The 16,134-nt window shown below is 44.8% G+C and overlaps 1 protein-coding gene across 2 annotated transcripts in view; it reads right to left on the bottom strand.

The window, feature by feature from the left end:
• The window catches only part of LOC110534883 (mediator of RNA polymerase II transcription subunit 13-like), a 142,421-nt gene that overhangs the window by 35,445 nt on the left and 90,842 nt on the right, over positions 1–16,134 (bottom strand). For both annotated transcript variants that reach the window (XM_090186353.1, XM_090186354.1), the window contains exons 9-14: positions 9,082–9,846; positions 7,470–7,686; positions 3,264–3,294; positions 2,140–2,261; positions 1,353–1,443; positions 19–230 (exon numbers count right to left, since the gene is read on the bottom strand). In XM_090186353.1, the coding sequence (XP_090042479.1) occupies positions 19–230; positions 1,353–1,443; positions 2,140–2,261; positions 3,264–3,294; positions 7,470–7,686; positions 9,082–9,846 (1,438 nt within the window). The remainder of the gene's footprint in view (positions 1–18; positions 231–1,352; positions 1,444–2,139; positions 2,262–3,263; positions 3,295–7,469; positions 7,687–9,081; positions 9,847–16,134) is intronic.

Here is a 16,134-nt window from a genome sequence, read left to right as displayed (position 1 = left end):
TAGGGCCCAAAAACCCACCTTGATTTCCTGTGGCTTGGGGCTGCAGTAGCCCTCCTCCACTTCAATCTTGAAGTGTCCCCCAAGGGACGAGGCACCGTCCAGGTTGGTCATGCCCTGTCCGACCTCCAGGCCGCCATACTCCTTACTGCCCATGTTCATGGGGGAGTAGCCCATGATGTGCTGCTCCAGGCTGGGGGGAGTGGGGAACATCTGGTGCAGGTCTGCCGAGCCTGTAGGAGAGAGACGGGCGGTAAGTGGAGCGAGAGCGAGATGGAGAAAGAGAGAGATGGGGAGAGAGATAGAGAGAGGGGCAGAAGAGAGAGGCCGTGAGAAACTAGAGATAAATCAAGGTTCCCATTCAGTGACAATAACAACTGAAGATCTGAAGTCTCAAAAGGCAGTCGAGGCTCAACAGTCTAAGTGCTGAGGCAACAAGCACCTTGTTTCACATACAAAGCTATAGACTAGTCACATAGAGAGGTAGATAATGAGGCACTTGTTCCTGCCCCAGGGCACAGAGCTGTCTGTTTGGAGTAGAGCAGGGCCACTCAGCCAGCCAGTGACTGTTGTACTACTGTTATCGCCACAAGGGGGAGCAGCATAGGTTAACAACATATTTTTGAGGCCGTATGTATCTCCTTTCTCAGAGTAGGAGTGCTGATCTAGGATCAGTTTTGCCTTTTGGATCATTATTAATAAGATTCACAGGAGGTTGGTGGCACCTTAATTGGGGAGGACGGGCACATTGTAAATTCAGGAGCGGAATAAATGGAATATTATCAACAACATCAAACACATGGTTTCCATATGTCCATTATTATGAGCCATCCTCACCTCAGCAGCCTCCACTGATAAGATTATTATGAACATGAGGGCCTGATATTAGATCGGCACTCCTACTGAGATGTCTGATACATAAAGATCCTGGAATGCAAACGTGTGCTGAGACTAGTGACTGAAGAAGCTTCATGCTTTATTCGTGAATTAATGAGTATGAACAGCGTGTGCTTTCCAAGTGTTATATGATGAGTTTCTGCATGGGTTTGAGTTGCCTCGAGCACATTTTCACTCTATCATCCTTAGGCCTTTTAAGCAGCAATCTGTGATGGCTACATCCATTTTTGGACGTATAAATGAATGATATATACACACTGAATATAACTTAGAAATGCCTCATGAGCTGGATTCAACTGTCGTACCCCCATCAGAACCCAAAATATAAGCTTGTTTTATGCCAATGTTTTACAAACACTGTATAGCCTCAAAACATGGTTAAAACTATGATTTTGATATCATGGATGGTGAGTCCTTACACCCATAGCTCTGTCTAAAGCAGTGAGAAGCAGCCTTACTGATGCAGGAGACTGGGTCCAGAGGGGCTGGCTTTGGTTCCTTGGTGCCAAATGTATTATCTGTTCCATTCACCGCACGTCTGGAACCAGGCTGTTGAATATAACACATGGCAATAATAAGATTCAACACATACAAGTTTATTCACAAAAACACAAAAAGCCCCTGCAATGATGGGTTGGGGAACCCTGTTGGCAGCCTGTAACCCAGCGGTGACATTGCACTTCTCAGTGTATTGTTGCACGATTGGTACACAGCCACCTAGTCACCAAAGAGAGCAGAGCACAGAAGGGGTTGGGCTGTGACTACTCTGTTCTGTGGGGGCCAGAGTCAGAACAGAGCACTTTGGAAGCCACCATATCCGTCTTTGGGGCTGGGAAAATATTTTCTGAATCTAAGCCACTATGGCTGCGTTTACACAGGCAACCCAATTTTGATATTTTTGCCACTAATTGGTCTTTTGACCAATCAGATAAAATCTTTTGCCAATAATTGGACAACAGATCAGAATTGGTCTGCCTGTGTAAACAGACTTTTACACTCCAATGTGTTGTAGGATGACGTGTTTACCACAGCTGTTGAGGTACTGCACGTATGCAACATTCTGTCTCACCAACACACACAAGATGCGCACGCACACACAAACACTTGGCGTCTCTTGCCAGGCGGTACTGTAGCTAATGGGATATTCATTGTGGTTTAGTGCACACACACACACACACACACACACACACACACACACACACACACACACACACACACACACACACACACAGGCCCCATACTGACCGTGAGCTCGTCCTCATCGGAGTTGAAGAGGTTGTCAAGGTCGTTGATGGACACGGCCAGGTCGGTCTCGTGGATTAGGCTAGTGGACGCAGTGCGTGCGTTTGCTGCTTCTCGTGCTGCGTCTGGACGGGGGTAGAGGAACAACAAACACCAGGGCTAGGTAAATAACCCACCTCTAGCTCAGGCTCTCTAAAACTCCCATATACTGTATCCCTCAACATCAGAGGCTGTCAGTCTTACAAGTGGCCCTATTCCTGAGGCTGCATTCAACAGTAAACATGTGAGAACGCTCTAACACCCTGCTAAATCAATTCTGAATCAAGTCAATGAAACGTAGTAATGCACCTACATGCCTGAGGGATCTAGATAAGACGGTCATTAAGATTGATATACAGTATGAGCTATGGATACCCCACACTATTCTGGCTGAGACTGACTTATTGCATTTACTGTTGCTGAGAGAAGCCTATGACAGCTACAGTATGGCTTCACCCCATCATCCAAGGCTACCATAAGCTCAGGACTAGTATTCAACTTCTCTACAGATAGTTTGGCTTTCAGTTGAAAAAATAATTATATCAATTAGAACCATGCACTGTAATTTATAAATGAATTTGCACAATATCATCCGCTGAATCTTTCACAAGAGAAAAAGGCACTATGAAAGTTATGTGACAAACCAGACCGTTCATCTGTAGGCTACGTGCAGCACTTTGTTTGATTTGATTTGATTTGTTCTATTTGTTTCCATGATCTCACCCAAACTGGGTGCAGCACCTGTTCAACTCTGTCAACTCCCTCTAAACACAGGGATGAGGATTTGCACAGGCTTTATCAGAGGACCTGGGAGTTTGCAGAAAAACAATAGGTTCTTGGGGCTGGAATAATAGCCTTCCCGCCAAGTAATAATTACCGAAGTGGCAGATTCGGACGGGACTAAAATGACAGATGTGGTGTTTTGTGCTTGTGCATGTAATTACATTACCTGTCCTCCCCCAGTAAGTCAAACTAAAGGCTGCTACTGCTGTCACTCAGGTAATTGACCCAGGTAATGACAGCCATGTCCCTGTCATCTAACAGAGCCTAGAGTTGCACAGTACAGCAGAGACAGACAGGATCCTTACCATCTGATGGACCTGCTGCTCCATCCTCACCCTGCGAGAGAGAGAAAAACAAAGAGAGAGAGAGAGAGACAGAGAGAAAAGCAAACAGAGAGAGAGACAGAGAGAAAACAAAGAGAGAGACAGAGAGACAGAGAGAAACACAAAGAGAGAGAGAGACAGAGAGAAACACAAGAGAGAGAGACAGAGAGAAAAACAAAGACAGAGAGAGAGACAGAGAGAAACACAAAGAGAGAGAGACAGAGAGAAAAACAAAGACAGAGAGAGAGACAGAGAGAAACACAAAGAGAGACAGAAACAGAGAGAGAGAGACAGACAGACAGAGAGAGAGAAACAAAGAGAGATAGAGAGACAGACCGACAGAGAGAGAGAAACAAAGAGAGATAGAGAGAGAGACAGACAGACAAACAAAGAGAGATAGAGAGAGAGAGAGAGACAGACAGACAGATAAACAAAGAGAGATAGAGAGAGAGAGAGACAGAGAGAGAAAGAAAAACAAAGAGTGAGACAGAGACAGAGAGAAACACAGAGAGATAGAGAGACAGACAGAGAGAGAGAGAGAGACAGACAGACAGACAGACAGACAGACAGACAGACAGACAGACAGAAACAAAGAGAGATACAGATAGAGGGAGAGAGACAGACACAGATAGAGAAACAAAGAGAGATAGAGAGAGAGAGAGAGAGAGAGAGAGACAGAGAGAGAGAGAGAGTGAGAGAAACACAGAGAGATACAGATAGAGGGAGAGAGACAGAGAGAGAAACATAGAGATACAGATAGAGGGAGAGAGACAGAGAGAGAGAAACACAGAGAGATACAGATAGAGGGAGAGAGACAGAGAGAGAAACACAGAGAGATACAGATAGAGGGAGAGAGACAGAGAGAGAGAAACACAGAGAGATACAGATAGAGGGAGAGCGACAGAGAGAGAGAAACAGAGAGATACAGATAGAGGGAGAGAGACAGAGAGAGAAACACAGAGAGATACAGATAGAGGGAGAGAGACAGAGAGAGAGAAACACAGAGAGATACAGATAGAGGGAGAGCGACAGAGAGAGAGAAACACAGAGATACAGATAGAGGGAGAGAGACAGAGAGAGAGAAACACAGAGAGATACAGATAGAGGGAGAGCGACAGAGAGAGAAACACAGAGAGATAGAGAGAGAGACAGACAGAGAGAGAGAAACAAAGAGAAATACAGATAGAGGGAGAGAGACAGATAGAGAAACACAGACAAAGAGAGAGATCAATATTGTGCACAAAACAAATGCAAAGAAACAAAACCAATAGGATACAGCTGATCAAACAATAAAATGATATTGATAATGGACAAAAGGTAATAGCAGATAGTCTATATGAAACTGCAAAGAAAATAATACAATAAACACAAAGTAAATAACATAAGAGAAAGTACTGTAGAAAGTACACAGGTGCCTCCAGCCCCTGAGAGCTGGGCTGCTCTCAGTCTCAGTGGAGAGCACGTTTATTTTTGGCACTTCAAAAAATGCAGAGAGAATAAAGAGACGAGGGGAACGAACGACTCTGTACTAATGAGATTTCCAGACAAGGCTCCCAGTGTATGGGAGAAATGCCATGACCGCCTGGGAGGGAGCCCTAATGCCACTACACTTTGTCAATCTCTCTCTGTGATAGGGCTGTATGCTCTTATGATGGGGCCTCTGTGCACATGGCAGAGGCCCCATCGCTGTGCGAGCACATATGAACAAACACAAGGGGTTGGGGATGAGGGAATGCTCTCTCTCTCTCCACTCTGTGACGCCAAATAATGCGAACGTGGAAGCACTAGTGACATGGCAGTCAGTGTGGTGTTCATATTGGGGCGGCAGGGTAGCCTAGTGGTTAGAGTGTTGGACTAGTAACCGGAAGGTTGCAAGTTCAAACCCCTGTTCTGCCCCTGAACAGGCAGTTAACCCACTGTTCCTAGGCCGTCATTGAAAATAAGAATTTGTTCTTAACTGACTTGCCTCGCAAAAAAAAAATATATATATATTGTAGCACCAGTGACTTGCCTTTCCTGTTTTCTCTGCTGCTGCTGTTTGCCCGGCTCCTCTGCTAAGTGAGTGTGCTATATTATTTCATTGGCAGGAGTTTCTAGGAGTTCAACTACAGAACGTTTGGAGCTTTGCCAGCATGCCAACCTCGCACACAGACAACTCAGGGGGTGGGGAACATAAACTCATTTGGCAAATAGTACTATCTAGAAAGTCTGTGGCCCGCACCCACTCATGAACACACACACACATAAAAGTGCACAAAAGATAGGCTGTCACTTTGCAGTATCATCAATGGAGTGTGAAGCATGACCCAGGGGGGAGGAGGTAGCTGAAGTAACACACACACACACACACACACACACACACACACACACACACACACACACACACACACAGAGCGCACAGCAGACTGTGGCTCCACTGCACATAGTGGCCACTGGGGGACCTCCTGTATAGACGCAGCGCAGCAGCAACCGCACACAGTACAATACCACACACACACAGTACAATACCACACGCACACAGTACAATACCACACACACACAGTACAATACCACACACACACAGTACAATACCACACACACAGTACAATGCCACACACACACACACAGTACAATACCACACACACACACAGTACAATACCACACACAGTACAATACCACACACACACACACACACACACACAGTACAATACAACACACACACACAGTACAATACCACACACACACAGTACAATACCACACACACACACACACAGTACAATACCACACACACACACACACAGCACACCACTACACACACACAACGGAGAAGAAAAAAATCTCAGCAGCCCTTGTGAAATAAAACAAAAAAGCTATTTTAAAAATGCACGGTTCAGTGAGCCAGGTTTATTGGCCTGTTAAAGCCCCAGCCAGCCTCGCACATCCCTCCTCCTCCACGCCAGCCTGCTGCAGACATGCATCCTCACAGGCAGACAGGCAGGGAAGCAGGCAGGGCCAGGGAGGCTGACTGCCAGGCAGCTCACTCCCATTCCCACGCTCTCCCCCCTGTCCTCCCCCTAGTGCTGACGGCGTTTCCACAGCTAACAGGTGGTCCAGGTTTAGAAACAGAGAGAAACAATATTAAGACAAGACTGAGCCCACAGGCTAGTAAAGCGGGACTGAGCCCACAGGCTAGTAGAGCGAGACTGAGCCCACAGGCTAGTAGAGCTAGTAGAGCGAGCTAGTAGAGCGAGACTGAGCCCACAGGCTAGTAGAGGGAGACTGAGCCCACAGGCTAGTAGAGGGAGACTGAGCCCACAGGCTAGTAGAGCGAGACTGAGCCCACAGGCTAGTAGAGCGAGACTGAGCCCACAGGCTAGTAGAGCGAGACTGAGCCCACAGGCTAGTAGAGCGAGACTGAGCCCCAGGCTAGTAGAGTGAGACTGAGCCCACAGGCTAGTAGATGGAGACTGAGCCCACAGACTAGTAGAGGGAGACTGAGCCCACAGGCTAGTAGAGCAAGACTGAGCCCACAGGCTAGTAGAGCGAGACTGAGCCCACAGGCTAGTAGAGCGAGACTGAGCCCACAGGCTAGTAGAGCGAGATTGAGCCCACAGGCTAGTAGAGCGAGACTGAGCCCACAGGCTAGTAGAGGGAGACTGAGCCCACAGGCTACTAGAGCGAGACTAAGCCCACAGGCTAGTAGAGCGAGACTGAGCCCACAGGCTAGTAGAGCGAGAGATGGGGCAGATAGAATATACAAAACTAAACAAAATGAGAAATTACAGAGTCAAACTATTTTGGCATCTCTCTGCTGGGATAACAAAGGGAGCTGGAGCTGGCTTCCTGAGCATTATATTTTGTGGAAACGAGGGCAGAATACAGCTAGTGACACATTTACAGTGCAGGGTTGCTGACGACCTTATCTTGTGACCCTAAACCGAACACATCCTACTTCCTGACCCTAAAGGGCATCACAACAGTGGCAAGTTGGGAGTCAGCAGCGAGGGGAGGAAAGGATTTGCCTCAGCCGCCCCAGTTACAAGTACAATTTTAGTCTCTTAGCAGGCGCTCTTATCCAGAGCGACTTACAGGATAGTTTTTTTGTGCCTAGTCGGCTCGGGGATTCAAACCAGCAACCTTTCAGTTACTCTTTACCTCTAGCCTGCCTGCCGCCGCCCCCAGTTGATCAAGTTGTAACTTTAGCCCTACCTTGTGTTTCTTCCCGGGCTGGCGTTCGCCACCCGTCTTGTCCTTCTTGTCGGAGAAGGAGAACTTGACGTCCCCGTCCTCGAAGGCGTACGGGTCCACCTCAGGCTCGTGGTCGTCGTCGGTGATGGCGGCGGCCAGGTACTGGTTCCTCCGCTGAATGTACATCTGCACGCGCTCCTCCGACACCTTCAGAGGCCGCTTAGATGTGGCCATCAGCCTGGGAACAGGAGACACAGTGAGGGGACAGAATATTCATTATGATAAACAGGGCCACATAGTACAGTCATTTACTGATAACAGAGTGGGATGCAGTTATACTGTTTGTTTAGGCCTATATGGCTGTACAGATCATCTATCAACATTTTGGGGAGGTAGAGCATGAGGACATTTGAATCTGTTGCTATGCATGTCTCTTTTTCAACGTAATCTGTGAATAATCTTTCCTATGACTATGGGCCTGTGTTCTAGTTGTTGATGTTGTTGTTCCGATGTTACTAGCCCTGCTGGGCCCCTCTGAGGGGGAGGGACCCAGCTCATGTAGGTCCCTTCTCTCTCTCTCTCTCTCTCCCTCCCTCTCTCCGGCTAGGCTGTGATGCGAGGTGACAGTGCGCAGTGGCCCCGGCCAGAGATTAGCAGCCATTTAGAGCTGCTTCCCGGCCACCAGGATTACTCCCATCCGCTCTCCGTACCAGAATAGCCCTGCTGTCCATAGCCCTGCCTATGGCACTGTCCAGCATCCATCCCTGAAATTGTATAACCCCTCCGATAATTCCCAAGACCGCCACTGCTCGGCCTGCCGGACAGCTAGCCTGCCGGACAGCTAGCCTGCCTGCCGGACAGTTAGCCTGCCTGCCTGCTCTCCGGCGCACCGATCCTAGTCCGTCTCAGCCTCTGTCACTCTTTGCATCCCTCTCTCCCTCCACATCCCTTTCTCTCTGCTCCCTCGAGTCCACTTCTATTGTCTCCCTCTCTCAGTGAAGCGACACCTCGGCTCTGACATCAAGGCTTTGAAGATACCACCCTCCTTCACGTGTTCATGGTGGAGAGGAAGGAAGCAGGGGGAGTTATGATAGAGAGGGAGTAGACAGATGGATCCTTTTATTTATATAACCCTACCTCTATCCCTCTATCTCTGGTGCCCTGTGTGTGTGTGTGTGTGTGTGTGTGTGTGTGTGTGTGTGTGTGTGTGTGTGTGTGTTGGGGGGGATCAATAAGCTCTCTCCAGTCTCTGCTGCAGTGCTGGCTATGCACATTAGTGATGTATGATGTCAAAAGGGCACATAGCGAGAGATTAACATGCTGTGTGTGCTCAGCGCCACCACAGAACATTCTAAGGCAGGGGCGGGGATGGAGGGAGGGGAGGCCCGGTTGTGCATCACTGCTCTTTCAATCACTTTTATTTTCTAGAATGTTGGAGGTACTCAAAAAGGGGCCCTTCTGTCTGTGTGCCAGAGGGGGTGATGGGAAGGAAGGGAGGGAGGGTTGGATGGCTGACCAGTGAGTCAGTAAATGGCTGGGGGCCTCTAGCACCCTCTATGGGCAATAGTGGGTGTTGAATGGTTAAATCAATGGGGAGATAAGAATGAATGAATGAACAGGGATAGACACTCACTCAGTGACAGACACCACCTCGTGTCCTCCCGAGGCCTCGTCTCTCTCCCTGTCCCTCAGCTTGTCCCAAGGCAGCGTTGGCGTTGGTATTGCGGCCTCTTTCCTCCTGGGCAGGTTGAAGAACCTCCATGGCGCTGGGGAGCCATCCTCCTCCAGGTTGACTGCAGAGCTTACGTACACAGTGGGCTCCAGGGGCTCGGGTGGGTAGGCCGTGTGGTGGTGGTGGAAGTGCTGTGCCAGGCCATCCAGTCCACGGTGGTCCCCGACGCCACCCTTCTGTTCCGCCAGGCAGGGCTCCGGGGGTGGCTGGTAGAAGTGTTGGCTGTGGGGGGTGGAGGGGTTCTTTAAAGAGCCGTCAACCGTCTCCTCTCCTCTGTCGCGCTCACAGGGGTGGGGGCTGAGGGGAGGGGGCTGAGGGGAACCTGTCATCTCTGAGGAACCACCGGCACTACCCACCCCTCCGTCGTGCCGCTGGGGGGTCTTGGTGACACCGTCGGTAGGGTGGAGGCCAGGGAAGCGACCCCCCTCCTGCTGGGCCCTCATGGCAAGCCTCCGGCCTGCCGCCTTCGTCTCCATGGTAACGTCATCGCAGGCGGCGCTGCGGTGGTGGAAGGGTGTCTGTGGCCTCTTGGTCTGCTTGTCGCTCTTCTCTGGCTTGTCACCTCCAGCCTTGTGCTTGGTGGGTGGCTGGGTGTGGGTGGGCTGGCCTGCTATTGACTGGGGCTGGCCCGGGGTACAACCACCTCGCTGTTTCAGGGCTTTATGCCTGGAAGGAAACAGAGGAAGAGAAAGCATGTAATTTACATGTCTCACTGCAAGACAAACAATAATGCCATTCGTTCACCTGTGTTAAGGTTGTGCATTCATTAGCTCAATAAACAGTGTTGAGAGGCAACACTGATCTACTTCAAGCAATTACCAAGAACAAACTGATCTACAGAACATTTAAATTAGGACTCAAAGTCGGGTGTATGAGATTTATACATTTATACTGAATTCATATTTAATGCTGATTTATACTGAAAATATATTTAACGCAGATTTATATTGCATACATATTTAATGCAGATTTATATTGCTTACATATTTAATGCAGATTTATATTGCTTACATATTTAATGCAGATTTATATTGCTTACATATTTAATGCAGATTTATATTGCTTACATATTTAATGCAGATTTATATTGCTTACATATTTAATGCAGATTTATATTGCTTACATATTTAATGCAGATTTATATTGCTTACATATTTAATGCAGATTTATATTGCTTACATATTTAATGCAGATTTATATTGCATACATATTTAATGCAGATTTATATTGCATACATATTTAATGCAGATTTATATTGCTTACATATTTAATGCAGATTTATATTGCTTACATATTTAATGCAGATTTATATTGCATACATATTTAATGCAGATTTATATTGCTTACATATTTAATGCAGATTTATATTGCTTACATATTTAATGCAGATTTATATTGCTTACATATTTAATGCAGATTTATATTGCTTACATATTTAATGCAGATTTATATTGCTTACATATTTAATGCAGATTTATATTGCTTACATATTTAATGCAGATTTATATTGCTTACATATTTAATGCAGATTTATATTGCTTACATATTTAATGCAGATTTATATTGCATACATATTTAATGCAGATTTATATTGCATACATATTTAATGCAGATTTATATTGCTTACATATTTAATGCAGATTTATATTGCTTACATATTTAATGCAGATTTATATTGAGCAAATAGTATGAAACACATTCATTACATTTATTCCCAATTACATACAGTAAACTGTAGATCTTTCACTTCCTGTCAAATGACCAATCTGGCAATTATACGTTTTCATGCCTTTATTGAACACACCGTGTAAACATTCACAGTGCAGGATGGAAAAAGTATGTGAACTATTGGATTGAATAACTGGTTGACCCTCCTTTGGCAGCAATAACCTCAACCAAACGTTTCCTGTAGTTGCGGATCAGACCTACACAACAGTCAGGAGGAATTTTGGACCACTCCTCTTTACAAAACTGTTTCAGTTCAGTAATATTCTTGGGATGTCTGATGTGAACCGCTCATCTCAATCGGGTTGAGGTCAGGACTCTGACTGGGCCACTCCAGAAGGGTATTTTCTTCTATTGAAGCCATTCTGATGTTGATTTACTTCTATGTTGTGTGTGGTTGTCCTGTTTCATCAGCCAACTTTTGTTGAGCTTCAATTGGTGGACAGACAGCCTAACATTATCCTGCAAACTGTCTTGATAAACTTGGGAAGTCATTTTTCTGTTGATGATAACGAGCTGTCCAGGCCCTGAAGCAGCAAAGCAGCCCCAAACCATGATGCTCCCTCCACCATACTTTACAGTTGGGATGAGGATTTGATGTTGTTGTGCTGTGCATGTACCTCTCCACACATAGTGTTGTGTGTTCCTTCCAAACAACTCAACTTTAGTTTCATCTGTCCGCAGAATATTTTGCAAGTAGCTCTGTGGAACAACCAGGTCAGATGTTAACATCTCTAATCTCGTCTCATTGATTGGACTCCAGGTTAGTTGACTCCTGACTCCAATTAGCTTTTGAAGAAGTCATTAGCCTAGGGTTTCACATACTTTTCCCAACCTACACGGTGAATGTTTAAATTATGTATCAAAATATATATGTATCAAAATATACAAGAAAAATACAATAATTTATTGTGTTATTATGTTATTATTTAAGCACAATGTGTGTGTCTATTGTTGTGACATTTTATGACTAATTTATGCAGAAATTCAGGTAATTCCAGAGGGTTCACACACTTTTTCTTGCCACTGTAAAATAAACAAATGAATTCCTCTCAAATCTAATAAACTCCTCATGTTATGCTGATGCTACTCTAACAAACATCTTAAACTGATGTTATTATTCTGCACTCTATTGGCCTCCTAACCACAACCAAAACCATGCATCTTGTCTAGCTCACACCCACTAGAATAGAGCATTCCCCAAAGGCTGTGTTTATTGGGGAGAAAACTGAGTGACGCGTGTGTGCCCTAATGAACATGACCCAGGTTGGAAGGAGACCTGTTTCTGGTTGGGTTTAAAATGTCTGGAATGTGTTGTGGTGGTCCCCAGCCCGTAGGCCCCCAAAGCGTTCTAGGCTGCCCTGTCAGACACCTGGCCTGGCACCTCTGTGACCATCGTGTGTGTCGCGTCGTGACCAGACAAGCTCCCCTGCTAACCAGCCTGCCTGTTACTGCTGACCCTGGCCCAGTGCATACCACCACCACCTCTGCTGTCAACACTCCAACACACACACTGTCCCCAGTTTAGGCCCAGGGAGAGGCAGCTACTAAGTTACCTCTCATATTTCACTGTAAGGGGACCGAGGAGCAGTGGTGGAAAAAGTACCCAGTTGTCATACTTGAGTAAAAGTAAAGATACCTTAATAGAAAATGACTCAAGTAAAAGTGAAAGTCACTCAGTAAAATACTACAAGTCTTTAGTTTTAAATATACTTAAGTAAATATACTTAAGTGTAAATGTAATTGCTAAAATATAGTATAAATAATTTCAAATTGCTTATATTAAGCAAACCATTATTTACAAATAGTCAGGGGCATACTCAAACATCATTTACAAATGAAGTATTTGTGTTTAGTTAGTCTGTCAGATCAGGGGCAGTATGGTTGATCAGGGATTTTGTCTATAAGAGCGTGAATTGGACAATTTTCCCGTCCTGCTAAGCATTCAAAATGTAACTAGTACTTTTGGGTGTCAGGGAAAATGTATGGAGTAAAAAGTACATTATTTTCTTTAGGGATGTATTGAAGTAAAAGTAAAAGTTCTCAAAAATATAAATAGTAAAGTACAGATACACTAAAATATGACTTTAGTAGTACTTTAAAGTATTTTTATTTAAGTACTTTACACCACTGCAGAGGAGCAATAAATCTAAAGTCAGGCTATGACACTGGCTAGTGGCTGTGGGGGGAAGAGCGGGATGAGGGGGGGTCAACTCAGGGTCAGCTCGGCTAGAGGGGGCACCGGGATGTTATTTGGCTGGTGGTCTGTCAGCACGGTAACCACAGGCTACTCTTGTGGTTGTGGAGCAGGCAGCATGTTGAGGGAGGGAGGTAGCTGTTGTCCTTCCCACTACTACACAGGATTATAATATAACCGGGCTGCTTAACTGTCAGCAGGCAGAGAGCGGCAAGACGCAGCAAAAACAATATGCAGAGTGGGGAAACAATAACACACACACACACAAACATCTTCCTGCAGCCAAGCCGATAGCCATTAGAATTTGTGCTGCACACACAGGAATTCCCTTTCCAATGTCACCTCCAGTACTCTAGGTCAGGGATTCTCAAAGTTGTTTTTCTTTCTTTCTTTACATTTAATTTGTTTTCATGAATATTACTAACAACAACATATTAAACCCATTTTGGCCAAGGGATCCGTGGAATAAGTTTAGAGGGTGCAATACAACACAATGTAATATTATGATCTACAATTTATGTTCATAAGGTCCAATGCAGCCATTTTTTAAAATCTCAACATCAAATCTGGGTAACAATTAAGTACCTTACTGTGATTGTTTTCAATTCAAATGGTCAAAGATAAATAAAAATAGCTTCTTAGAAAATACCAATTTCTCAAGTAAGAACCGTCTCAGAGTTGTTTGTGGGGAGGGGAAAACTGAAAATGTGCTTTTATTGGCAGAGTCTTTTTCTTATTGGTCTATTAAAAATGATGTCACCATAGAAGGCCAAAACTCACTCCCTCCAAAACAGGCAGACATTTCAGGCTGTCTTTTCAAACAGCTCTTACCGAAAAGGGCATTATCATAATTTTCACAATTTCACAGTATTATTCCAACCTCATAGTTTGGAAATATATACAAAACACAGGACAACAGACCTGGGAAGCTCACAGGGATATTGGTATATTGGTATCCATATTCTATTTCAATTATTTTGAATTAGCTTTAAAGCTGCAACAACCCAAAAAATTCTCTGCCCCGTGACAAAGTGTGTAGAATTGCAGGAAATGTGCTTGAAAATTGAAAAAAAAAATGATCCAATGCTCACTACTGTTATAGCCTCACTACTGTTATAGCCTCACTACTGTTATAGCCTCACTACTGTACATAGCCTCACGACTGTATATAGCCTCACTACTGTATATAGCCTCACTACTGTATATAGCCTCACTACTGTTATAGCCTCACTACTGTATATAGCCTCACTACTGTATATAGCCTCACTACTGTTATAGCCTCACTACTGTATATAGCCTCACTACTGTATATAGCCTCACTACTGCATATAGCCTCACTACTGTTATAGCCTCACTACTGTATATAGCCTCACTACTGTATATAGCCTCACTACTGTATATAGCCTCACTACTGTATATAGCCTCACTACTGCATATAGCCTCACTACTGTTATAGCCTCACTACTGTATATAGCCTCACTACTGTATATAGCCTCACTACTGTTATAGCCTCACTACTGTATATAGCCTCACTACTGTATATAGCCTCACTACTGCATATAGCCTCACTACTGTTATAGCCTAACTACTGTATATAGCCTCACTACTGTATATAGCCTCGCTACTGTATATAGCATCACTACTGTTATAGCCTCTCTACTGTTATAGCCTCACTACTGTATATAGCCTCACTACTGTTATAGCCTCACTACTGTATATAGCCTCACTACTGTTATAGCCTCACTACTGTATATAGGCTCACTACTGTTATAGCCTCACTACTGTATATAGCCTCGCTACTGTATATAGCCTCACTACTGTTATAGCCTCACTACTGTATATAGCCTCACTACTGTATATAGCCTCACTACTGTATATAGCCTCACTACTGTTATAGCCTCACTACTGTATATAGCCTCACTACTGTTAAAGCCTCACTACTGTTATAGCCTCACTACTGTTATAGCCTCACTACTGTATATAGCCTCACTACTGTTATAGCCTCACTACTGTATATAGCCTCGCTACTGTATATAGCCTCACTACTGTATATAGCCTCACTACTGTATATAGCCTCACTACTGTACATAGCCTCGCTACTGTACATAGCCTCGCTACTGTATATAGCCTCACTACTGTTACAGCCTCACTACTGTATATAGCCTCGCTACTGTAAATAGCCTCGCTACTGTATATAGCCTTGCTACTGTATATAGCCTCGCTACTGTATATAGCCTCACTACTGTATATAGCCTCACTACTGTATATAGCCTCACTACTGTTATAGCCTCGCTACTGTTATAGCCTCGTTATTGTATATAGCCTCGCTACTGTTATAGACTCGCTACTGTTATAGCCTCGTTATTGTATATAGCCTCGCTACTGTTATAGCCTCGCTACTGTTATAGCCTCGTTATTGTATATAGCCTCGCTACTGTTATAGCCTCACTACTGTTATAGCCTCGTTATTGTATATAGCCTCGCTACTGTTATAGCCTCGCTACTGTTATAGCCTCGCTACTGTTATAGCCTCACTACTGTTATAGCCTCGTTATTGTATATAGCCTCGCTACTGTTATAGCCTCGCTACTGTTATAGCCTCGCTACTGTTATAGCCTCACTACTGTTATAGCCTCACTACTGTTATAGCCTCGTTATTGTATATAGCCTCGTTATTGTATATAGCCTCGCTACTGTTATAGCCTCGCTACTGTATACAGCCTCGCTACTGTTATTCTTCACTGTCTTTTTACTGTTGTTTTATTTCTTTACTTCCCTATTGTTCACCTAATATATTTTTTTCACTGTTGGTTAGAGCCTGTAAGTAAACATTTCACTGTAAGGTCTACACCTGTTGTATTCGGCGCACGTGACAAATAAACGTTGATTTGATTTGTCAAGCACCTATTTCTGTGTAACGTGTGTTTCTGCCGCTGTGTATGTGTCTGCCAGGAGACAGCAGCGGGACATGCTGACTGCAGCCTTTCCTCTTCAGAGAGAACACATAAGCACACACACACACACACAAGTGC

The sequence above is a fragment of the Oncorhynchus mykiss genome, chromosome 10 (assembly GCF_057628025.1).
Source record: "Oncorhynchus mykiss isolate SJ-2025 chromosome 10, ASM5762802v1, whole genome shotgun sequence".
In the NCBI taxonomy this organism is placed as follows: Eukaryota; Metazoa; Chordata; class Actinopteri; order Salmoniformes; family Salmonidae; genus Oncorhynchus; species Oncorhynchus mykiss.
Note: the sequence above shows the minus strand (reverse complement) of the source record. Positions and strands in the feature narration are given on the sequence as shown.